Below are 24,936 nucleotides of genomic sequence, written 5' to 3' on the forward strand. Positions count from 1 at the left end.
GGCGGGGGGGGGGGGTCGACACACAATAACATTTGGCAAAATCCATTGTGGTTGCAGAGAAGGACACGGTTGAGTGATGAGTCAATGTGACACAGCCTACACATATTTCTCCAGATGTCCTTGTCTTTGTTCAGCTTTCAGGGTGAGACAACAAATCTCTGTGCTCGTAAACCATACCCCAGACTGTACAACAGGGTGGCATGTGTGTGTGTGTGTGTGTGTGTGTGTGTGAGAGAGATCGAAGGGGGGGGGCCTGGAAGAGGCAGGGTGAGCAAGAAAGTAAACAGGACAAGACACTGAGAGAGCAGAGGTGGGGAAGTATAGAGGAGAGGTGAGGTGAGATGAGAAAGAGTGGGCTTGTGGCCGGCACCATCTGGTCAGTCTCTCGGTCGGAGACGGGGGTTTAGGATGTGGAAGTGGAGAAAGATGAAAATGGGCTGTGAGCTGGAGGGAGTAAAGGAGGACAGAGGGGAAGCTAGAATCCACTTCTCCACTGCTTTCTCATTTCAGAGGTATTGTTGTAGAAAGTGCAGCAGCATTATCTCATAGTGCTCTCCAGACTCAGGGCAGCGGATGCTGTGTCGCTCGTTGGGGTAGACCTGGAAAATTAAAACAGAGTTAACAAATTCTATATACGCATCTATCCTGTAAGATCTGTTGAAGCAAACATGTTGATTTTTGTCCTATTTGTGCAGTTGTTGTGTGTTATTCTTCCTATGTTTGGTCTTTGTGAACAGAAACAATGTAAAATAAATAGTATGCTCCATCCAATGGGCTCTGTCAAGCAGTACTATCAGACCAGACTGAGGGAGGGTCAGAGTGTATACAGGGGTAGTGCAGGGGCCATCAAACTGCTGAATGACTGCAAATTTCACTTAGTGTTTTCTGTCACACTCCGACCTGTTTGCAGCCATTTACTAGTGTAACGTTGCAGTCGTCTCTGACCATCTTGATATAAACCGAATCACACGGACAATGGCCGAGTCCTGTGAAGCCACTAGGCACAGTCAGCATTGTGTCAACTCACTTGTTTATATTATAAAGTTACACACTCACAAAAATATTTAATGCGTGAGTGAAAGGTGGTTTGTGATGCTAACCTGGAGCTGGTAGGGTTTCCCAGCACGGATTATCTGTGACACAAGGAAATTGGTGTGGAAAAAGTGCACGTTCTCGTCCAGAAATCCATGAAGAATCAGCAAACGATTGGGCCTGGAATGACAAGGATTAAAAGGTTACAATACAATAGGCTTCCATTAGACAATAATAATAAAAAAACCTCACTAGTATGCTGCCGAAAACTGAATTCCTGTACTATTAGAAGGGAAAGAATTCATAAAAAAACTACCCAGAATCTTGAATAAGTCAAACATCTCAGTGAGTTTTACGTTAGCATCTAAAGGCAGTGCTCCAACATGCTGCTTGTCAGGCCCTCAGGGTGTCTTTGGCATCTTAACTCTTATGCTTGATTCAACCTGCAATTTGAAATACAAATAATTTATTCCCTGGAATATCTTGACAGTGTTTTTATATTGCAATTAATCTGTAAAACAAAATGGAATTCCTACATGTTTAAACAATTTGTCTTGAAGCATATTAAGCTTCACCTGACAGGAAACAGAACTGCAGTCATGGCTTAAGTTATGCAGGACACGCCATAAGGTTTAAAAGGAGTTGAAATTCCACACATTTCTGGCCAAGTCATTAAAAGATGTGTGCACTGACTCGCTGGGCAACTTGTCCACGTGCAAGGCCACAGATCCTTCCTCGTAGCCCTGCAGGTTGTTCTCAGGCACGTCCATGTAACGCTCCGTGTAGCCAGTGTCGTAGGCCATCCACACAGTCACTGGGGCGCCTGCGATGGCCAACTGATGAGAAGCACAATGTGATCAGATGGAAACCAACTGTAATGTACGGTTTAGTAGTAGTGTAGTGCTTTAGATTAGACTGTGTGACGATACATATGTTGAACACATACACTAACTTTCACTTTTTTTCAATGAATCTAACATGAAATGAATCAGAAATAGATTGTTAATGTGGTAAACGACTGCTGCAAACATCTGGTTTTAATGGAATATGTACATAGGTGTATAGAGGCCCATTTCCAGCAACCATCTCTCCAGTGTTCTAATGGTACATTGTGTTCGCTAATGGTGTTAGAAGGCTATTGGATGATTAGAAAACCCTTGAAAACCCTTGCACAATGATGTTAGCACAGCTGAAAACAGTTTTGCTGGTTCTTTCACGAAAGGGCAAACTTATTATTTTGAATAAAAATCATTATTTCTAATCTTGTCGATGTCTTGACTATATTTTCTATTCATTTTGCAACCCTTTTGATTAATAAAAAGTGTGACTTTTATTGGAAAACAGAACAACAATTGTATAGGTGACCCCAAAATTTTGAACGGTAGTGCATAAATCCATTTGGCACCAGGATGTATCTGCATAATTGTGGAGTTTCAGCTGTTAGCGATACATTGGATCCCTGTCCAACACAGACACCATGTGGATATACTTGGCAACTACACCTACAGTTCAGAATAAGACATACTAAGAACTACTAAGCGTAACATTTAGATCATTTTCTATAATTTTTTTTTTTTTTTTAATTAAGACTAGGGTTGCTTTACAGATGTTTCTGCAGCAGAGTGAATGAATCTCCATTTCACATTTTGAAGGAGACTTACAACAGCCTAAGAACGCTGTTCTTTCTGCTATGTGGAGGCCAACATATTTCCCTGATGCACGTGGAAAAGGGGGGAGCGAGCAGAAGAATCCTCCATTTGTTACGACTGCATACTAGATTTGTACGTTTGAAAGGTAAAAACTGCTTCCTAACCTTGAAGACGTTAGGTCGTTGGATGAGGCCCATGAGTGAGAGGAAACCACCATAAGACCAGCCATGGATAGCAACACGACTCAGGTCCACAAAGTTAAACTTCTCTGCCACATATTGCAGCCCCTCCACCTGGTCCTCAATCTCAACCTGACCCTGGAGAGACAAAACCATTGTGTTATTCAACATGCGTTCCATGACATTCACGACATGTCAGACAACCGTCAGTGTACTGACACTGTATTTGTTCAATTATCTGACTCTTTATTTTACCATTTTGTTTTTCAGTGCTCCTTCAAATTCAAGGCCCCTCTGACAGGAACCTCTGCCGTCAATGACGACCACAGCATAGCCCAGAGAGGCGAGCGTGTTCAGACGGAGGTACTTCATCCCCTTAAAGGAGTTGTTCACCAGCTGCACCTGTGAACACACACACACAGAACATGTCACACAGCAAAGTTACATGGTTTTCAAACACTATTTATCAATAGCCTTTAATGTTTCAATTCCACTGCCACAATATTTCAGATATCATGACATGAACCCACAAACCTGTGGGCCTCCATACACAAAGAGAACAGTTGGGTGCTTCCTGCCAGGCTGCAGGTTGTGAGGCTTGTAGACCATCCCATAAAGTTGGAAGCCAGACTTCCCAGGAAAGTCAAAAATCTCAGGTGGATTGTAATCTCCTGGGCAACCTGGAAGATAAGTGGACATATTCACTTTAGCTCGAGCTTCACTCAAATCAAATGACCCTTACAGAGTTTGGAATTTAAAAATAATATAGTGCAGGCACAGGGGGCTGTAAGCTTTTCACTGCACAAGCATTTGGAAGTGAACAAAAGGATAGTATTTTAATCAGTCATGGATAACCGTGCACCCAAAGTGCACAGGATGACGTCCATTTTTGAGCACCACGTTATCCAATTGTCGTCAGAATTGGCTGGCGGACGGACGGCACTGTGGTTCAAAACTCACCGTCCTTGATCTAATCAAAGTCAGGACTCAACTTTCCTCTAAAACTTTGCTCTATTGATGGCACAAAAAAAAATAAAACCACAGATAGGTGGGCAACCTTCACACTTGGCCGGGCAGCTAAAAAAATAATGACAAGTAAATACAATCTCAATAAAGTGAATCGGAATCAAACCTCTGCGCTATTTAACTTTTAGTCCACACCACAGCTTTTTGTTCCTAAAACAAGTCATTTGACAACATAGAGGAAAATGCTTGGTTTTTGATAGGAAAATTACAGTAAGGAGATCATTTCCATCACAATCTGTTTACCTGGTGACTCCATCATGCTGGCCCAGAACTCAGGTGCCATGTGTAGTGGGTCACCTTCTGATCCAGTCAGTTTGTAGACATGAACACATGGCGGAGTACTGACGTTACTGTAGTGGCTGACGAAAAAGTCAAAGTTCTGCAGAGTGAGAGAGAAATACCCATAAAAAAACCATAAAGTACAAAGAATTGTGGACCAAAGTACGTATGTACAGGGAAAATTAGGAAACTAAAATTCTACGAGAACACAGGATGCACCACATACAACAAGGATCTGTGTTGCAAAGTGTTACAAAGACTCTCTGGCCACATTTTGGGTTTTCACACTAATGTTTCGGGTGTGTAAACATGGTAAAAACAACTGTGTGAAGATCAAATAATGGATGAGAAAGGTTTTGATGGTTGTTGGTGCCAGACGGGCTGGTCCAGGTATTTCAGAAACTAGCATTCTAGTAGTATTTATAGACAATGGTCAAAAAAATATTGACTGAGTAGCAATTATCTGAGCTAAAATGCTTTTTGAGGCCAAATTTCAGAGGACAATGACCTGAATGGTTCAAAAGAACAGAAAGGCAACAGTAAAGGTAATATAAATGAAGACCATATTTGAATGCACAACACATTAAACCTAGAAGCAAACGGGCCACAGCAGAAGACTATACACCAGGTGACGTTCCTGTAGCTGATGAGTGTTTATCAAAATACATTTCTATTTTTGTTGAACATCTTTGCACATGAACAGAAAAAAATGGAAATGCTGTTTTTGCTGGAAATAAATGAATACACTGATGAAGCATCAACAACTGTATTTTTGGTAAGTAAAGTAAACAAAAGGGTGTTTTTACCTTACTAACAGAGCAGCTATGAGAGAAGCCGGGCTTGGTTAGTCTGACTACATCTCCAGGTGAGTCGTAGCTGACCACGTAGAGGTGGTGCTCCAGAGGAGTGTCTCTGGTGCCCTGGAAGTACACCAACCTTGTCGCTTCATTCACCCAGATCTACGAAGACAGAGACATTAATTAGCAATTGTGTATGGCAACAGTGACTTCTCCATTGTTTTGGAGATTTTTGAATGTGATAAAGGATGTCTATATTATACAGAATATATTGCCAGACCCAGACGGAAGACGGAAATCTGGACCTCATTTATATGATTTAATTTCACAACAGTGACAAACAAAACTGTGGAAATACTTTTCACAATAAACCTAAAACTGAGGGACTGTCTAACCTTGGAGCCATGTCTTGCCAGGACCTCCCATTCTCCACTGGTCAATGTAATCTCCTCTTTGATTGCACATTTGAAGTCTCCTGGAAAAAAACAGATAACAGAATCAGCATGCTCCGTGAAATAATCCCTGGTAGCAGAGTTCAAATGAGATAAATCAATTCAAACAAACGTAAGAGCATCTCTTAGTCTCTTACCCTCTATGTGTCGGTAGTCCTCTGTCCATTGACAGCAGCCCGGTTGTAACAAGGACGTGATTTTATACAGGTGGCTGAACCCTGTTTTAGACTCATTTATCCAAATAAAAGTAAACTCATCTTCTGTCGTTTGAACAAATGGATAGAATATATCGTGAACCTGCACAAAAAGAAGAACAATAAGCCAATTTATTGAACACTTAATGCAGAAAAACACGACCAAAAACGGAGAACCAAAGAGTGTGAATTCGAAATGACCTACATTAATCCAGACATCCGTGGTTTCTTCATAGATTATATATGGCTGTGTGTTACTGGGCACGGCCTCCAGACTCTCCTGCCTCTGAGCTGGGTCGTCTGTGACAGGAATAAAGAGGGCTGGAGGCAGAAGGACCAGCTGTAGTTTCCTCTGACTGCGGTCCAGAAACACTGCCCAGCCACTACGCAACCACAAAGATAGCAAAACTCGAATGATTCCTTTCGACTTTGACACAAATTCATGATGGAAACAACTGCTTGATAAGAAATAATATTTAGACGCATCTTCAAAACACCAACAAGAATATTATCTATTATCTCACAGTATTTTATGCCTCAGTATCACTGAGATTGACAGTCACTGAGTCAAAGTCAAGGTTTTCAGTGCGACACTCACTATTTGCCATCACTCGTCCATCCCACTCTGGCAATATATTCTGTCCCAGGAAACAGGGAAGTGAAGGGGACAGCGAGTTCTTTATCTTGTGTGCTCACAATCTGTATTTACAAAAACCACGCACACACGTTAGGAACATGGATTATCATACGTTCGAGAAGAAAGTCAGATAACGACAGACTCACTCTTCCTTGATGATCTGTCTTGATCTCTGCCAGTTTAAGCGACGCCTGGGGATTTTTGCTACCTGGAAATAAAGATATGCGGAAAATATAAATGAGGGAAAAAAGGTCAATAAAACTATTTGCTAAACCAATCCGGCATCTGCATCATGAGCACAGTGTGAAAGGCTTTACTGACCTGTGCGAGGGTATCTGTATGCGTCAGCTTTCCGCTCCTCCAGTGCTGGCGATGGAACATGAATAATCTCTACCTCGGTCTCATCCACCTCTTCATACAGAAGATACACCGTTTTACCTCCATTAGGGTCTGCCAGGGGAGAAATGTGTTTAAGCAGCATGCATACAGAAATTAGCGTTCAGAAGTATAAATATTATTTCTTAATAGCATTTGGAAGTAGCAAATCCCAAATCATGTCATGGGCAAAAACATTAATCAATTGACTGAGAAAATAGTCAACGGATTAATTGACGATGAAAATAATCATACGTACATGTTGGAATCCTTTCATCATTTTGTTGGAGAATAATAGTATTTTGATGGTGTCATGTAGTAATACTCCAACTCATTTTAAATGTAAACGTGAACATTTATCTGAAGCAGTGTGGGATTTTATTGCAACTGCAGTCACAATTTATACAATAAAAAAACCAAGTGCTGACCTTCCACTGCTGAGGGTCTCCACCAGTAGCCAGTAAAACGGTCAAACTCTTCCTGAATGACAAACGTTGCTACACCTGCGGACTTGGGGTCCTCCTTCACATTATCCAAACCTATAAGGTATAAAATAAAGATGTGGAAAGAACATACTTCCATCTGACTTATATTTATATAATAATGTACAATTATGTGTGCCACTTAAATTTAAAAAAATGTGAGTACTTTGAAATGACAAAGGGAAACATAATCATCATCATCTTAAATGTTATTCAAATAATTCAAACAAAACCTAGCGGCTTCAGACCTTTGTGGCAGTAAGTGAGTCGCCTTTCCTCGCCCGTCTTAATGTTGGCTATCCACAGGTCGTTATTGTTGATGAAGGCTATGAAATCAGGGTCTCCAGGGCAGAACTTGGGGTCCATACGAGTCCCTGAGCACTGGGTCTTGATCTCCACAGGCTTTAAAGGAGCAGACTGCTAAAACCAAAACGTACAATGTTAGTGAAAGGGAAATACAAGCAGGACATTGGGTTTAAATATAAATGATGAAGTACTTGTTTGACAGAGTCATTACGTTAAATGCAGAGACCAGATTTTTTGACAAGAAAAGCACATTGAATTAATAAGGTGTGATAGCATCGTTTTAATGAAATGCAGACTACGGATATGGAAGCCCAACACCTCACTTTTGCCAACTGTTGGTCTAAAAAGCTGCACTAACTTTGAGTTATGTCCTAAACACCACCACACAAAGGGTATTCTGAGGTCTAAGCTTGCGGCCCTTTATCTTGCCATCTGTCCGAAGTATGTGGAAATTGCAAACTGAAAAAGGAAAAGAAAATAATTAGTGTACTCACAATGAAGCTGTTGTGGCCTCCATCTTGACAGTAGAAGAGGCTATTGCTGGCCTGGAAGAGGAATTGGCCTGTCTGGGCATGGTAATCATACGAGGTGATACCAAATGCTCCTAAGCGTTTACGCTCCCTCAGCAACTCCTCCTCTCGAGAGTAGGCCCCCTGGTGAGGTGTAGCCTTAGAGGATTGGCAGGAAAGAGAAGAGATATAAACTCTCTAACATACTGTGGAGGCACATTTAACACTCCTGCATCACCTTTGCATGAATTATTAAAAACAAAACAAGTCGGAGAAAGAAGAAAACAATTCCGCCATAGAGCTCAGTGACGATGTTAAAGTGGTTGCTTATTTGTTAATGGATGGAGTTAATGACCATCAGACAGTTATTTAATCAATATGACACATGTAGGAAGTGGGGTTTTAACCTGGAAGTGATCCAGCATCTGTTTCCATGACAACACCAAGAGGGCCTCTTTACGGATCTTCTTGGGGATTTCTGAGTAGAGTAATGAGTTCTCTCTGCTCCCATAAGGCATTCCTGTTGCGAACAAAGAAAAGCAACATAGACAACAGTTAAAAGCTAAAAGTCATGAGGTAATCATATTCTACTGCTTAGAGCAGAAAAACATGACTGAGGTCAGGGTTAAGGAGTAGTACATAGAGAATAGAACACATCAGCTGATCAGGGGGAATTCTATGCATCGTTGATCAGCTTACCGAGGTAGTACAAGCGGTGAGAGTGCGGTCCATTCTCGTCCTTTTTTTGCACAAACTGGAAGTCGTGGGGGGCCTTGTTAGCGATCATGCCCGAGTACTTCCTGCTACAGTGGATAATGTCTCGAAGGCCCTCCCATGAGTGTTTCTCCACAAAGAACTGAGAAGGGACGTCCTCCATGTCCACCACTTCTGTACTGTCTGAAAGGCCATCTACAGCCATCATGCTCACCGTCACGCAGCTGTAGGTCAACATTAGAAACAACTACTATGTTAGAAAGGTGCAGAAACCTACACATGTACATTTCTTCTTTAAAAAATGGTTCTTCCATCTTTCTGAACAAAGCAGACCAAAGAAAATGTAACATGAACTTGTTTCGTCATACTGTACCTTTTCCAGATACCCTTTTTATTGTCACAAAGTTTGACCCTCTTGACTCTATGCATTCACTAGACAACGGTACCCACTCTGACTCTGTAACCTGGGAATAAAAAACACAAGCAAAATACTGTTTCACTTTCACTTTCTTTCAGACACATAAGGAATAACAACAATAGAGAAAGAGAAAACCACAAAAAAACACAACATTTCATGGTCATCCAGACAGAGATTCAGGATTTCTTTTTTTAATTGTGTGCACGTGAAAGATAGGGAAATGTGCTGACACTAGGGCTGGGCAATAATTCAATAACAGTATATGGTGCAATATAATTTTCTTCAGTATCAATATTGCAAAGGTTCAGTATACATAAACACTCAATTTCTCAGAAAGAAGTCTCAGGAAATACAGTCTCAGAGCTCTCATTAAAGGTCAGGCAACGTGGATTCTTTAATATGTATGTATGACTGAAATTAAAAGTAAATAAGACTAATTTTGTTTTGCTTCACTTGATCAAATTCAACCTTTGCAGAGATTATGTTCATATAGTGCACTATGGTTTGATAGAAGTTTGAGCTGCAGCTGCATCATTCCAAAGAGATACTCAGCCTGAAAATGCTTCTTTTTTTCCCCTTTTTTTCAAGGTGAGCATTTTTGTTGTGCCTTCATTTACTCTTCACCACATGAACTGATATTTACACATCTTAACAAATCACAAGTGTTCCCTTTACTACGACACACAAAGTATTCAAATAGCCATTGTGGTTGCAGATATATACTCGTTTTATTATGAGTATGCAATTTTTGAGCAGAAACCTACAAATTGATCTGTTGTGAATTATATTCAGAATTTGAGGTAAACCAGATAAATCAGTCAGATGGTTTTTGCCATTATTAAGGCCCATGAACCATCTGGTGCGAAGCAGCCCACATGAAGCGTTTCAGGGTGTGGTCTACATTTGCATTCATTTTTGTATACATTAGGGGTGCTCCACACCTCAACATGCATGGGGTTTGTTCTGTGATAGTATTAGTTACTAATTTGCCTCTGTTTTCTTCCAAATATTTATTTGAGATAGTTTTTATGATAGCCTAAACATTAAGTGTATATGTATATTTTATCTATAATAGCTAAGTGCACTACAGTTCAGACAGACCACAAGTACTGTTCTTTTTTTTAAAACAATTTTGATCATATGAGCTTGTACATCATACCAGCCACTATGATTTTTAAATCTCAGCAGGTGCCATAATACATTTCATATTCACCTGGCTATTGTTTTTTGCATATGAATATAATGAAATACAATACATATCTTTTAAATGTAGTACATATTTTCTTGTTTTTGTAAGTGCCCATGGTTGGGGGAAAAGAGAGGTTAATAAATAAAGGTTCCTCAAGAAATGAAGAAAGGGTGGGAACCAAACAACCTAATAGCTTTTTCTTATGTTGGTGTAAGCAGGGTGTTTGATACTGTGGTTAGGTGCTTAAGTCCGTGTACAAGAATCACTGAGTTCAAAACAAATACATGGGTAAGCTGCTTGAGAGATCAGAATCAGAATATTTGATTAATCTCAGCGGGAAATTGAAGATGTGTATTAAAGGCTAGGACGGGTCAGAGAAGTATTGATGAATGGAGAACTGAACTATATCCTCTATAAATCACCCGAAACAAGAGGAAGTGAGATCTGTACTGCTTTCATGCCTTGATCTATAAACAAAAACATTTAACTTGACGTGGTCTCTGCTTCATTGTTTAAAATACATAAAAATGGGAATAATTACTCAGCAACTTGTACATAGAAAGGCCCTGCTTGGTTCAGCTGATGTGTGATCGGCGTAAACAATCTGTTTTACGGGGTGGAAACAAGTCAAGTGAAATATAAGACACTGATTACCGTAAATGTGAACAGTTAGCTAGCCTACAATAGAGCTTTGTTCTCAGATTTCAACTATTCAGTCACACTGGGAAAACACCGGCAAATTCATTGAGTTGACACTTTGAACGACACTTACATTTGCGATACATTCAACAGTAAATTGCGAAACCATCTATTATAAGACAATGGCGGCTATGAAATAGTCTCGACGCTTTTTAAAATCACTCTTGTCTACGTTTTGACAGGACGTTTCTCTTCTGTCATTTCAGTCGCACTGAAGCTAACTAGCAACCGACGGCTAGCCCACCTAGCTAAATAATGCTATCTAGCCTCTAGCTAACGGTTTCTTGTTATCTATGGAGGAAAGACAGACGCTTAAACGACCGTCTCTGTGAAACAATGGGAAATTAAGGAAATTACTCACCAAATATGGCCACGGCTTCTTTAACCAGGTTCAAGACCGATTTAGCTGGGTGTTAATAAGCAGATTCTGAAGCGGCTAAGGGTTGTATCCATGGCCCAGGGTGGCCACACAGAACGTAGCTGCCGTTCAGATCGGAATGAGGAACCTTTACTTTGGTATAGGGTTCACACCGGTAAGTTTTTAGTGCGACACCGCCGCTCTGATGAGGCGTCGGCGAGGGTCAGTGCTGTGACAGAACGGCGCATGACTCAGACCCACTACTTCATATGTTGATCCAACGATTGACCCGACACTGGGACTTTTAACCCCATTCAGGATTGAACATATAACAGCTTGTCAGGAATTATCATATTTCCATGTTATCCACCCACATATATATTAAATCCTAGAACTGCAGCTGAGTATTTACATTAACAAGAAACAAAAACAATTTGTTTCACTGAGACAAAGTTAATGTCACAGAAAGCAACTTATTAGATTTTCATCTTAATGGAACTTGTAGGAAAAAAAAGTCAGTTTTCCACTATCATCCATAAAACCAGTACACGTATTGTATTTTCTGTTACATCTAAGGGCTATTGGCAGTCTTTAAAAGCAGGTTAAAAAAGTACTTCATACGAACAGTTAATCTTTTAACATTATGCTTAAGAAAAGAGAAGCAGACCCATAGTGGAGCACCCAAATATTTTTATTTATACAAAGAATACAGCCATTCTATTTCAGGGGGATGAAACGAGAAGAGTGTGTGGCTCCAATACCAGGGCGACCGTGCTTGACTGGCTTGTAGGTGATGGAGAACTCGCCCAGGTAGTGACCGCACATCTCAGGCTGTGGAAAAGCAAAACAACCAATATAAATAACATGGCAGACAAATTTACAGTTTTTAAACAGTTCAAGCTGAACTATAATTAACATTTGATGTTGAGTTATCTCCATCTGAGACTTGAAGCCATAAAACAGCATGTAGTTATCTGGTAGCTGCTAGTAATAAACTAGTCAGTTGTAAGATTCACATCAGTTCTGAATATTTTAGAAGGATCAAAATGATGTGCATCTAAAAGTAACATTCAGGTAGAATTTGGATCCATTTGTGCTGTATTTTGTCCGAACTAGATTACCAAAGCGATCCTGTAGGCAAAGTTTTTAATTTGAACCATCATTTTGCCACCTTTTTATCACAAAGCCCTCAAGTTCTGCGGTTCAAACCACACTATAGTCAGCAGTTTGTATAAAATCAGATTTACATGCCTAGTCATATGCAGCACCCACTCACCATGGTTCTGTAATCCCTCAAAATGTGAGTGTTAATAATGCTCTAAGATAAAAACAACTCCATGCCTAACGTTTTCTAGTCAGATTGCAAACGGAGAAGAGCCCCTTCATTTTGCTATGGCCCACATGGACCCTATGCAGACAAACACACCTACAGTGGAGCCTGTGTGGACTGCACAATTCTTTCCAGTCCTGTTGGCAGCACACGCTTGCTTTGGTCAAAGGAGACAAATAAGGTAACCATAGACACTTGCTTCGATTATCTGAGGAGGTCTCGTGATATCCAAACATGTACAATTCAACCCCTGTTAACCGACTGCACATGACTGGGTCACATTGAACTGTGCCCTATGAGGGCTCACAGAACACAACTCATCAAACCAACCGACAGCGACGGTGTAAAAGGTAAACCATATCACCATGGCGTTTCGATATTTCCAATACTTCCTTGCATCTTCTCACACCATTTCCTGTGTCGACAGTCTTTTTATTGGTAACATACGTTTATAGTTGGGTTGGTAATCCATGTGCACTACCCGATTGTGCCCAGTTTGAAAAAAATTCAAACGTGGCGACTGACGTCTGGTGTGTTACCCTCACACTAAGATTTCTGTGCCAACTATTCATGCCAACTGTCTCCAACCACTGCTGACAGGTTTAAGCAGAACTATGCAGGATTTAAAAGTGGTTAAATGGCTTGCTGTGGGGAGATTGAGGGCTGTCTCCACTCCCCCATTGCCTGTTAGCAGAAAACCAAGAAAAACAAATTACTCCACGGCACTACACACCGGCTATAAGATCATGGCAGTGATGGTGTTATTTATGACATTCATCATGGCAAAGCTGGGGAAAAATAACCAAAATATCATTTGTCGAAGGAAGCGAGGAAGGGGAAACATCGGACCGAGCGAAGGGCCACGCAAGTTAACAGTGGACCAGCTTTTTTCCCCAAATGGGAACAAGCATTCAAAATAGATGCTGACTGGCATGGACATGGCACCTCACCAGTTTTGTTGAAAACAAATTGCACATGGCCAAGAGATGGGAAGAGAGGAGTGCAAGCAGTGAGTTTTTACAACAGTGAGAATAAAACAGTAGGCAACCGATGATGGATGGATATATACACAATTAGGTCATAAAAAATATGTTATCCGATAATGTAAGCGGGGAGTTCCATAGAGAAAGGGGTGAAAAGGCTTGCAATTCCACTTTAACTGGCACAAACCCTTAATTAATATGAACGGGATCATGGCTATTCAAGTGCAGGGGAACACAAGATTGGGGGGGGTATAACCCTACCCTTTGTGCACAATGAGTCACATACAAAGAGCATCATTAACATCCCTTCCAACAAACTGAGAGTAATCGATGTAGTCATCCATGAAAGCCCACATGTATGATATGTATACATAAGCTCTACCTCCCACCAAACCAAAGCCTCACCTTAATTTCAACCTGGTTGAAGGTTTTGCCGTTGTACACGCCAACCATGGACCCAACCATCTCAGGCAGGATGACCATGTCTCTCAGATGGGTCTTCACCACCTCAGGTTTCTCCATGGGGGGAGCCTCCTTCTTTGCCTTGCGCAGGCGCTTCAAGAGAGACTGCTGCTTGCGGCGCAGGCCACGGTTAAGCCTCCTCCTCTGACGGGCACAGTAGAGCTGCATCAGCTGCTCACTAGAGAATGAGATGACAAGCGATAAAATAAAACACCTTCAATCAAATGAAATTCAATGGAAAATTCAGCCACAGTTGAGCAGTTACACCAATTATACCCACAGGTGGATCCCAAATGAGGGTTACCAAATACTTTTTACATAATTTATTAAAAAAATGTATTGCATCTGCAGTGTATCTGAGGCAAATATGATCAGTTTCCAAACTTAGTTTCTGCCATAATACTCAGATTGCTGCAGGTGTTGCTATCTCCTTACAACACAAGTATGTCTTTCCAAGGCGAGGTATTGCAGCTAATTTCTGGATTCAATTGTCAATTCATTGAGAAATTAAATTCCAAACAAAATCGGCTTGTTATTTTGTTATTACACATTCTCACCCTTGGAATCTCGCAAAACTACCGCAACATATATATATATTTTTTTTTTACAAATGTTCATGTTCATGTTCAAAATACCCCCCTCCCCCCACAACTGCCATCAGATATCTTATACTAATACACCAATCCAATCAGAGAGTGGTATACTACAAAATGAATGGCATTTTTTGTCTACTGATGTAGTCAGAGCCATGATTATTATATCCTACTACAAAATATATGTAAAAGATGTAGTCGTGGGACCTGGGCTTCAGATATAAGGATAAACGAACACGGACTGGCATTTTTGAAAATATATTCACATTATACAAAAAATTTAGTCACATTTTCTTTCCAACCTAAAGTGTAATAAACTTTTACTTAACGGACGGTAAGACAGTCGCACTGCATCGTCACTGTCACTTACTTGGACATGTCCAGAAGCTGGTCCAGGTCCACACCTCTGTAGGTGAACTTCCTGAAGGTACGCTTCTTCTTGATCTCGGTATCCGCCTGGAAAAGACGGACATGGTTCCCAGTCAAAATTAAGCCAGCAGTTAGCACACAACATCCGGGAGCAAGTTTCGACTACGACAGGTCCCTTTTGCCCCTCAGTCTCTATAAAATAACACCGTCAGTGTATTAACTCTAATACGAGTACTACGGGAGTATTACGGAGCAAAGAAATGCTTCATTTATAGTACAGCTCACAGACAACCTGGGTGTTAGCTTATCCGCAGACGGCCATTGACGCTAGGGCTAACACGGAGCATAGAAACACATATTTATCCGACACTTTAGGGCACAATTTTCAGGTATATTATCAGTGTATGTGTGCAGCTATCGGGTGACATGATTATATATGTTAAATACTCGGTGCAAAGTTAGGATGAATGAAGATTACATTTTGACAAGCTTCACGATTGGTAATGTACCTACCATCTTGCCTGATGTTCCGGTAGAAAAGAACGGGCCGAAGTCGCGTTTGGTCTGATATCGCGCGATTTGCGATAAACATCCGGCGGTATCTTCCGGTATACTTGCATCTGTGAACAGCAGGTGGTGCTATTGCACTATAGCCGCATGTTTTTCGTTTTGACCTGACGAGTGACAAGAAATGTTCTACCGACGTGTCTTGTTTTCATGATAGTTTCTGTAAACCACGAGTTAACCTAGTCTTACTTCTTCAGACCAGGAGAAGTTATACACAGTTATATCTAATACAACACATACATAGAGTGGAAAGTACAACATTTGTTCCATACAAATAAGCATTATGTAAACAATTTCATTGATTAGTTTTTGTACAAACTTTAAATTAGCTACATTATGGGACTCTTTCTGCAGTAATTGACGTAAATACTGATCACCACCGTGACTGAGTATACTTAAGAGTAGAGTTCTATTCTTATTTTAGAGACATTTGTGTAAAGGTAAATTGTTTTCAAGGTTATTTATTTTAGAGTATCTGAATTTGATTTAAAACCTGCAGAAATCATTATTTCACCCCCACAACCCAAAACATGACATCACATCGTATTTCTATTTCCTCCAATTAGTTAACTTAGTTTATTTATTCATAGAGTATATTAATAATATGCCAATATGTCCTGAGTTAGTATTATAGAATCAGTTTTGCTGGAGAACCTGAAGAGTCCTTTATTTTCTTTACTCTTTTATTATTAGAATAATGTATACTCTGCATTCAGGATGTGGCTTTTAGCGATTGCACATATGGGCTGGGTGGAGTACTGAACATACATGTCTTACTCCATTGATCTCTAAAACAAATATCAAGGTTGGAAGTTTATGAATACACATGTTCAGTACAAAAACGCTGTTCATCATAACTATGGTGCACAAGGAAATCGCAAAGGCTCGAGTAAGCTGAACTCTCTGCATGTGTGGATGTCACTCGAGACAGTAAGTACATGTTCTAGAAACACCATAGGTTTCATAAAATTCACCAGGGGCCAATCCTTCCTGTGTTACTTTGCATTGGTCTTTTAATAAGCAAACCAGAAACACCAGATAATGGATATCCATCTTTTATTACATTGTATTCACAAAAAAATTGTTCTCAATTAAAACATTTTTTTCCATTGGCATAGAAATTATCCCAGAGAGAAAAAAAAAGTACAGTCTAATACAAAATGTTATTCAGAGTAAAAGGTACAAAACAGCCCCATAAAAACATAAAAAAACCACACAAATAAGCATAAATAATAATCAAATATTATCATGATTGATTGGTTTGCATATCAACCAATATTTAACAATGATTCACTTATAACATTCTTGCTTGGAATGTTCATCACTTCACTTGTGCATTATTTCATCTACTTCCCCACTACGCTGTCTGTCATCCAAAGAAAACAGGCTCAACTCCAGTCCGACTGCCTATGCAAACACAGGAAATATTTCTTATATTAAAGAAAGGGGAAGGGGGATTAAAGGAGAGAAAAGATGGAATAAAACCGATTTCTTATAAGAAAGAAAAAAAAATAAAAGGTTGTTCCCTCATGTCTGTTTGGACAACTAAAATATTACGACTGCACACGTCAATGACCAATACTGAAAGGATGAAGAAGACACACACACGTAACAAACACAAAGAAATGTGCATTCTCATTTACAGGAAGGACAGAAGTAAATACAGAGATGATAAGACTGTACAGACTGATACTATACTGACACATGGATGGGTATTTTGATGGGAACATACCCGGGCACTAGTCTTAAGGAATGAATGGAAGACAAACATTGAAAAGGGGACAAGTAGGTGTTTTGCACAGTTTTGGCACATAAACAAAAAAAATTGCCCGTGATAGAAAACTAGCAAAGCCAAAATGACTGGCTTTTTTGGTCACTTTAAATATAGCAACGAAGAAATCACAGAACTACATTTCATCATGATATGTGTGACAATGGTCTTGAACAAATTGGACTGAGAAAACATTTTCATACAATACTAAAAAGGATATGACCCCACCCAGAAGGTGCAACATCCTATGGATATAAAAATGATCCACCTGCCTTGAGGTTTTCTTGCAGACCATGCCTCCTTGATTACAATCTCTTTCCCTTCCTCAGCTCCCTGTCCCTCATCTTAATAATCTGTCCCTTCTTCCTGGTACACCTGCTCTTCTTCTTGGTAACCCTGGTAACCCTCGTCTTGGAAATCTGGGATGTAGTCGCGGACGCCCCTCGCACCGTTTTCATTATCTCCATTCTCTCCAGCTTGGGGACAGTACTTGGCGTCATAGATCTGTCGGCCCAAACCAAAGTTCTGGCCACTCTGGTTGGCTCCCTGGTTGTAGCCCATTTGCAGGGACATGGTGCTGTTGTCACAGCTGTTCGACTCCAGCTTCTGGTTGTAAATGGCACGCCGTGTACCTGGAGCCGTCATCCCAGCCTGTGACAGAGAAAGAACAGAAGATTCTTAATTAAAATTAGAAATGCGTTTGCTTAATGTTTTCCCTACAATGGTCTGAAGTTTCGACACAGAACTGTCCCTGTGTAGTCAGGATGGGCTTTTTCCCCAATTTGAAGTGCACCCATTGTCCCAAGGTGGCAGCAGCGACAATCTGCATTTGTTTGCAGAAATTATAAAATTAAATGATGAGGTTAGCTCAACTCAGCCAGTTTGTTTACGTGAATGGTAAAAGTCAGATTTTATGATTTATTTCTTAATGTAAACGTGTTGTTCCGACTAAAATCGAGCTAGTCTTAGTCGGACTAACATACCTGGACCATACGATTCATAGTCCAATTACTGCTCGTATACGCTTAGTCAGACTGGCGTTAGACTTGGCGTTCTGCACACACCAATATCTCCTCCTGAGCCAGAAGTAGTGCTGTTGCCAGAAAACAACAAACAATGTGGCGTCGGCGAGAGCGAAAGCTACGGAGAGGACCATCTCACCATTCCCTCTCAGACCTGGCAAGTTGTCCGGTTGCCCGTCTTAGTCCGACTACGGTCTTAGCTCGATTTAACTGTGCATGTAAAAGTACAGATTGAACCCTGCATTAATCTTTCACGATTAGCTGTTTCCCTCAAACAGAATTATGTTTAATGTAGAAATTTAATTTTAAGTCCATCTTGAATAAGGTTCAAGCACTAACATATTTGACAGATATAGTTCTGCTTGAAATGCCCATCCCAACTGTATTCATTAGAATGTTCTTTAAAAGAAACAGTAAATATTTTAGGGAGCCCAGTGTTGACCTAGTCAAGATAATCCTGAAGGTTACGGCATTCAACAAGCCTGAACATGACAAGTTTACAGTAGTGGGAGAACAGGAAATGAAAGATTCCCAGAGGCTTCTTCTCCACTGCGGTCCAATAAAATGCATTTATGAGAATATGTTTCAGTACCTGGCTTGCCCCCTTGTTGGTGCCCATTTGCAGACTGATGGTTGTGTTGTCCATGGGGGACTGGATGTGAGTTTTCGGGTCATATAAATGCCTCCTGGTACCATATGCATTCATACCCGCCTGACTGGCACACTTGTTGGTCCCCATCTAAAAACAAAAAACAAAAACACAACGGTGAGTTTCAATTAATCACTTGCAGGAACCGTGGTCGAAAACGACATGCAGCACTTGCACAATAACAGATGGAGGTTTTGATAAACACATGCCTTTAACTGTCTGTCACAGTGCCATAACAGTCAGCTGCATTGTAAACTTTCCCCCTCCATCATAAAAGGGGCCCTCATTTCTGCCCCGAGAGCTATCTTAGTGACAGAGACAAATATACAGAGCCACTTAAGGAGCAGTAAGAACAATGAGCAGCTCTCACAGAGAAGTATGCTACCACAGGTCTGACATGAGATCATGACAGTCTGGTTTCACAACGAAGCAGCAACCGACTCAGTCTTCCAAGAATTCCTCTTGCCTCACCTCCGTCAGGCCCAGACAAACACAGCAGTAAGATTTTGTGGAGGGGATATTTCATAGTTTTGCACAGTTTTTCTTTATTGGCAACCATGAGTAATAAAGTATGAGTAAACCAAAGAATACGTGCTGTCACATGATATTATTTTCTTTTAAAAGCTTGATCGGTGCCAACATAAACGGTCTTGTGATTTAAAGCATTCCTGCGATTCAGTTTCTGCTTGTACGATAATTAGGCATGAACGGATGCCGATACTTGGTCCAAAACAGGTCAGGGAATTTTTTTTACTGGATCAGATATCGGAAAAAGAAGAAATGTAAAATCCAATATGATCCAAAGAATCATGTGGGCTGCTTATTTCTTCTTGAGAAGACCAGCATATTTGGAATGGAACTAAAACATTATGTTCAGAAGTGGCTGATAGTGGCTAGGTGGTAAATGCATTAGCTCAAATGTGTAAAATATGCAAGATATCCATCAATACTCAAGGTTGTGATTGTAATATAAGTATCAAGTCATCCCTGGTGAGTCCCCAAAAACCCATACCTGCAGGCCAATGACACACTGTCCAGCTTTCATCTTCTCCTCATCAAATGACCTCTGTTGCTTATCGGCGTACTTCACCCCGATGTCCACACTCGAGTTGCAGCCTTTGGTCTTGGCCTGAGGAGAAAATTAAGTTTGTCAGGGTGGATTTCCAACAATTCACTCGCACACAGGGAGGCGATAAGAAAACATGACTCCCAGTAGCAGGGTCTCACTTTGAAGACTCACCATGCTTGCAAGCGCGAGCAGCGTCGTCTGGACCTGCGTCATGTTTCCGCTCTCGAACAGGTCATTAGCCTCGAAGATATCGTGTGGCTTCAGGCCATAAGTTGTGATGGATTTGATGAAGTTTGTCAGGTTTTCCAGCTAAAACCATGGCAAAATCAAACAGATTATTTTATGTTTTGCAAATAATTCTTCAGTAGTCAGTCATCTCCTAACTTTCCTCAAATGGGGGAGTGCGTTTACCCAGTAAAGACACATTTGTTTAAGATGCTTATAATGCTGCCAGACGTCAAGTACATCCATTACTGAGCATGATTCAGCACAGCAACATCCACAGTACACCACCACAGGTAGCCATTAGTTGACTCAGTGGAAAAGCCTCTAAAATCATCCACCAGCGTCAATGAACAAAGTAGTACAAAGAACACAGAGTGATGTCATTGGGAAACAATCGTGATCTCACCACACCTTTGTGTGTGTGTGTCATTATCAACTCACTCACCTGATGCCAGTTCAGCGATGACTTATTGACCTTTCTCACCGAGCCTGGTGCTAGTTTGTTGACAAGACTGTAACGAAAAAAAAAAAAGAAGAAGAAAATCGTTTAAGTTCTCCAAACATTGACAGATCAAGGCCCCCCGATATTACAGAGTAACGAACGATCGATAATCTCAACTTACTCGCACAGAATGACGCCATCCTTCAGGCCTTTCTGAAAGTCGGGGCCGATGGAGGCACCGGTTTGGTCTTCAATCCAGATCCTCAGCTCCTCTTCTTTCTGAAGATCATACTTCTGTGCAATCTGGTAAAAAAAAAAAAAAAAGAGGCGAACGATCATGCGTGTGCCACAACAAGCTGCAACAGCTCACATGCTCCTCATTGACGCTTTTTTTATTGACACTTCTTTCCACACTGGCCTCCCGCTCGTGAGAAATAATTACATAATCACACAACATGTTGGCTCTGGTCCTCTGAGGCGTGTTGTTACGCCTGCACGAAAACATGTTTCATGGTCACAACTGTGTTTTTCTTTGCCACAGTGTTGTATGCTGTGTCTACAGAGAGGGTTTTGTCTTATTCCGCTTTCATAAATAAAAGGTGACACCGACATGACCTAGCACACACACACACACACACACACACACACACACACACACACACACACAAGGATATCCTGTTTGGTAAACTGATAAGTTCTGCACAGGAAGGCTGTTGCTGTTGTAGAGAGGGTGGGTGAGTTTATCTGGGTTTAAGACGGCACAAAGATTGACTGTGCCACTGTTTGGGTGTTGCTTTGATTTAAAAGCTGGTTTTACTGAATGACATAAGTGTTAGAAACTTTAATTTAGGAAGAGACACCGAAAAGCAGAAATGTGAAGGGGGGGGGAAAGGTGGGTCGAGATACACATTTCCTCTTTCTTATACTGGACAAGGTGTCAACTAGGCCAACAATCTCCCTCTGTTCCTACAGGGAACTGAGCCACAGAGCTTAACCTTGTGAGAAACTGGCCTCACAGCTGGTTGTACTCTTAAGAAACGTCTACCTTCTAAATGCATTTCCTGTCATTTAGTTTTTCCATATTAAAAAAACAACAGTGGCCACTTTAATTGGCCACAAGGAATTCTGCAGACGTAATTGACATCGACATGTCGAACACAAGGAATGTATTCCACTCGGGGCTCAGACAAAGCAGCAGAATGAAGCAGAGAGAGGGCAGGATTGTGTGTGTGTGTGTGTGTGTGTGTGGAGCCAATGAATGAACACAGAATGTGGGGGATTATCAAATAAAAGATGGGAGATAAAGCAATTTAGTCCACAGTCTAGACTTGTGTGGTTCTCACTGGTAGAGATTGTCTGAGTTTTAAAGAGAAAGAAAATAAGGAGTGTAAATCCTAAAATACCTCACATTTCACGGAGGCAGCTACGTCACCCATGGCAGGAAATACCACTCAAGTCAGCATCTCTGGACCCCTCCACCCCCCCCCCCCCCCCCACTGACCCATAAAAGACAGGAAGACTAAAGTGTTGTCTTTACGGTACATGTTCTATAGAGATTTGGGGAGGGGACTTTGCGCTTTCTCTCCCATACAAGGGCAAAGCTGAGCGTGACAAAAAAAACGAAGGTGAGATAAAGACGGTGAAGTGATGGAGCCGACCAAAAACCACAAGGTCTTTGTTGAGACTGGAGTATTACACAGACACACCACATTCTCGCCTTGTTGACTCAATGGTCTGTGGGCTCCATTAGTGAAAGAAGTAAAGGCCGGGTTTGGATGACATTCTCTGGGGATGTAGGTTATGGTGTGAGATTTTAGTTGTGATTTAGAATAAGAAAACTGGCCTTCATGCAGGTTTGTGCTCTCTGGTCGCTTTACTTTAGAGCACACGTGTCAAACTCAAGGCCCGGGGGCCAGATGTGGCCCGCGACGTAATTTTATGTGGCCCCCCCAAGGAGTGATTAATTGGTATTAAAAAATCTGTGTTAAAATAGGTTGACCATAAACTACATTTCCCACAATGCAGGGAGATTGCATTACCCGTAAAGTGACGGCGCCGCCACTAGATCGGAGAGTATCATTGTATATGCATCATGCGACGAGTGAAATTTAATAAATACAGAAAGTTACTTAACAATATGTTACGTAGTAGTTACCTTTATATTTGGTTACATTTATTCTGTATGACAGTTACATCTGGCCTTTTCAGGGTAACCATTATACTGATGTGGCCCTCAGTGAAAAAGAGTTGACACCCCTGCTTTAGAGCAATTTAAAGAGAGAAGTGGTCAATGTTCTACATACAGCAATTTCTCAGTAAAGTCAGTCATCTCCAGCATCAGCCCTGGTATTTTAAGTGGATCCGGGTGTGAAGGTCAAAAAACAAAGAAGGGGCACATGACTTATTCTGCTTTAGGTTTGACTTTAGTGAACTCAAGAGAGGGAGAGAGAAACCTGGGAGGAAAAACAACAATCCTTCCTACACTGATCAGAGCAAAGAAAGTTGAACTTACACACAAACACACATGAGGCCAATTTAAATCTATCCACAGGTGAAAAACGAGGAACACGGTGGTTATAACGGGATGGATGGGCATTGTCTGCCGAGCTGCAGCGGCACAGAGAAAACACTGGAAAGTGGAAACGGGGATAATGGTTTTTTGCCACAACGACACACTTTTTAACCAAGAGGGACAACGCCCATGGTCTGTTTTTGAAGTTAAGGGAAACTGAATCCGATTTCTCGCGACGTGAAACCTGAAGACTTCGCAAACGGGAACCACTTAAACAGAATTGAGTGGAGTTTATGAAGTGTTTTAAACTATTTAACGGCACTTTATTTTCACTTACTGAAATAGTTTGTTCACCCTTCTTTCGCTTTCACCGTTCAACCTGTGCGCTGCGCACTTATCAAAATGGAGGCGGACAGGTAACTGCAGCGATACAGGCGTTCACAGAGAGACACAGCGGGCACACGAAGGGCATGGAAACTTCATATAAAAGTTACTTTGTGTGATATGTAAAGAAAAATAAATTCAAGCCTAATATATTACACTTACCCTGTTTCTAACTTCCGCAGATAATCCGTATGAAGGGCCTTTGTTGAAACAAGCCATGGTCAAAGAGTAGTGATTTCCTTCTAACGAGGAGACTGTGGAGAAATAGAAAATCTGCACTAAATTATCTTCTACTTTCTCTTCCAATGAAACGTCGGCGTGAACTAAATACTTCCTCTCTGTTTTAAGGCGGCCAATTAGATCACTCCCACGGTTTCTGTCACAGAGAGGACACGGCGGAGTCAAGATAGTTCACTGCTGCTCCACACAGGACCGGACTTCTTCGTAGTGTGACTCTGGAAAACAAATAATCAGTCTCCCTCATGAATATTCAATACATACGTCAACTAGATGTAGCGTTAGACCACTGTTAGCTTTAACGGTTATTAAAGAACAATTATTTTTATTAAACTATTTTTTTATTTTTTTTATTTTTTTTAGTTTTCTGTGAATATGGTAGGTTAGCTAAGGCAGGGTATTATATTTTATTTCAACACAAACATTAACAAGACTTCAATCAGGGGACTCAAATCTCACAATGACCTGGGGGCCAGTGACCTTCTAATCTGTTCAGGTTTATTCCAAAAGTACAATGACTGTACAATGATTCAAAATTAAAATCTCAATAATCCATTATGATGTTGTACATTATTCAGGATGATACTGCACGCCATTTCAAAGGAAAAGTGTTTGTTTTGATACATAGTTCGCAAAAAAAACAACAACACGATGATGGTGCAAAATTAATCAATTTAATTAACAACAAAAACAGACAGAAATAAAATAGAACCAAAACAATTCAATCGATAACATAATTGTTTGTAACACACTAGACAAGCTTATTTATTATTAAATGTTGAATTTCAATACTAGCAAATTATGCACACAATTGCGTCATTTAAATTATATACTGATTACATCATACATAAATGTTATATAAATAAATTAATAAATGAGTGCACTACAACTTTAGCAGCCAATGCCATGGGGGAAAAAAAAGAATAATCAGTTGACATTTACAGTTCATGCTATCCCAGTAACAGACTGCTAATCCAGCGTAATCCTAAATTTACATTATCCTAAAAAAAAGTATATTACATAGGA

General features: G+C 40.7%; 3 protein-coding genes across 5 annotated transcripts; all 3 read right to left on the bottom strand.

Annotated features, from left to right (window-relative positions):
* Positions 1-222: 222 nt before the first annotated feature.
* On the bottom strand, positions 223-11,417 carry LOC310927650 (dipeptidyl peptidase 9-like; the record flags this gene model as incomplete). Of its 3 annotated transcripts, none has more annotated exons than XM_083890004.1 (21): positions 11,299-11,417; positions 9,005-9,095; positions 8,617-8,855; positions 8,325-8,437; positions 7,903-8,076; positions 7,351-7,519; positions 7,049-7,159; positions 6,567-6,695; positions 6,392-6,453; positions 6,207-6,307; positions 5,814-5,991; positions 5,552-5,711; positions 5,358-5,437; positions 4,972-5,124; positions 4,130-4,265; positions 3,395-3,540; positions 3,116-3,262; positions 2,846-2,998; positions 1,726-1,868; positions 1,101-1,212; positions 223-599 (listed from the first exon to the last, which is right to left on the bottom strand). In XM_083890004.1, exons 2-21 carry the CDS (start codon positions 9,058-9,060, stop codon positions 507-509), a joined length of 2,655 nt encoding a protein of 884 aa, XP_083746130.1. In that variant the 5' UTR covers positions 9,061-9,095; positions 11,299-11,417. The 3 variants fall into 3 exon arrangements, with proteins under 3 accessions (XP_083746130.1, XP_083746129.1, XP_083746131.1); XM_083890003.1 differs by having other exon boundaries at positions 7,351-7,522; XM_083890005.1 differs by lacking the exons at positions 223-599; positions 1,101-1,212; positions 1,726-1,868; ... (6 more) ...; positions 5,552-5,711; positions 5,814-5,991 and having other exon boundaries at positions 6,206-6,307.
* A 551-nt stretch (positions 11,418-11,968) lies between these two features.
* Positions 11,969-15,624, bottom strand: rps15 (ribosomal protein S15; the record flags this gene model as incomplete). Its single annotated transcript, XM_083890306.1, is given in 5 exon segments — positions 11,969-12,126; positions 14,014-14,248; positions 15,034-15,119; positions 15,546-15,566; positions 15,568-15,624. Coding segments are annotated over 5 exon segments (513 nt in total). The 3' UTR covers positions 11,969-12,012.
* A 1,064-nt stretch (positions 15,625-16,688) lies between these two features.
* cnn2 (calponin 2) lies at positions 16,689-23,971 on the bottom strand. The gene is made up of 7 exons (XM_083889834.1): positions 23,836-23,971; positions 20,959-21,080; positions 20,781-20,847; positions 20,282-20,419; positions 20,054-20,170; positions 18,985-19,131; positions 16,689-18,021 (listed from the first exon to the last, which is right to left on the bottom strand). Exons 1-7 carry the CDS (start codon positions 23,890-23,892, stop codon positions 17,716-17,718), a joined length of 954 nt encoding a protein of 317 aa, XP_083745960.1. The 5' UTR covers positions 23,893-23,971; the 3' UTR covers positions 16,689-17,715.
* Positions 23,972-24,936: the final 965 nt, after the last annotated feature.

The sequence above is a fragment of the Microchirus variegatus genome (assembly GCF_963457635.1).
Source record: "Microchirus variegatus genome assembly, chromosome: 5".
NCBI classification, from domain to species: Eukaryota; Metazoa; Chordata; class Actinopteri; order Pleuronectiformes; family Soleidae; genus Microchirus; species Microchirus variegatus.

Bases quoted from the DNA above. Each gene is read 5' to 3' on its own strand.
- cnn2 (XM_083889834.1), bottom strand. From the start codon at position 23,892: ATGGCTTGTTTCAACAAAGGCCCTTCATACGGATTATCTGCGGAAGTT. The intron at 21,081-23,835 runs GTAAGTGTAATA...TTTTTTTACCAG, and splicing joins CTGCGGAAGTTAGAAACAGG to ATTGCACAGAAGTATGATCT. The intron at 20,171-20,281 runs GTGAGTCTTCAA...TTTTCTCCTCAG, and splicing joins TGCTCGCGCTTGCAAGCATG to GCCAAGACCAAAGGCTGCAA.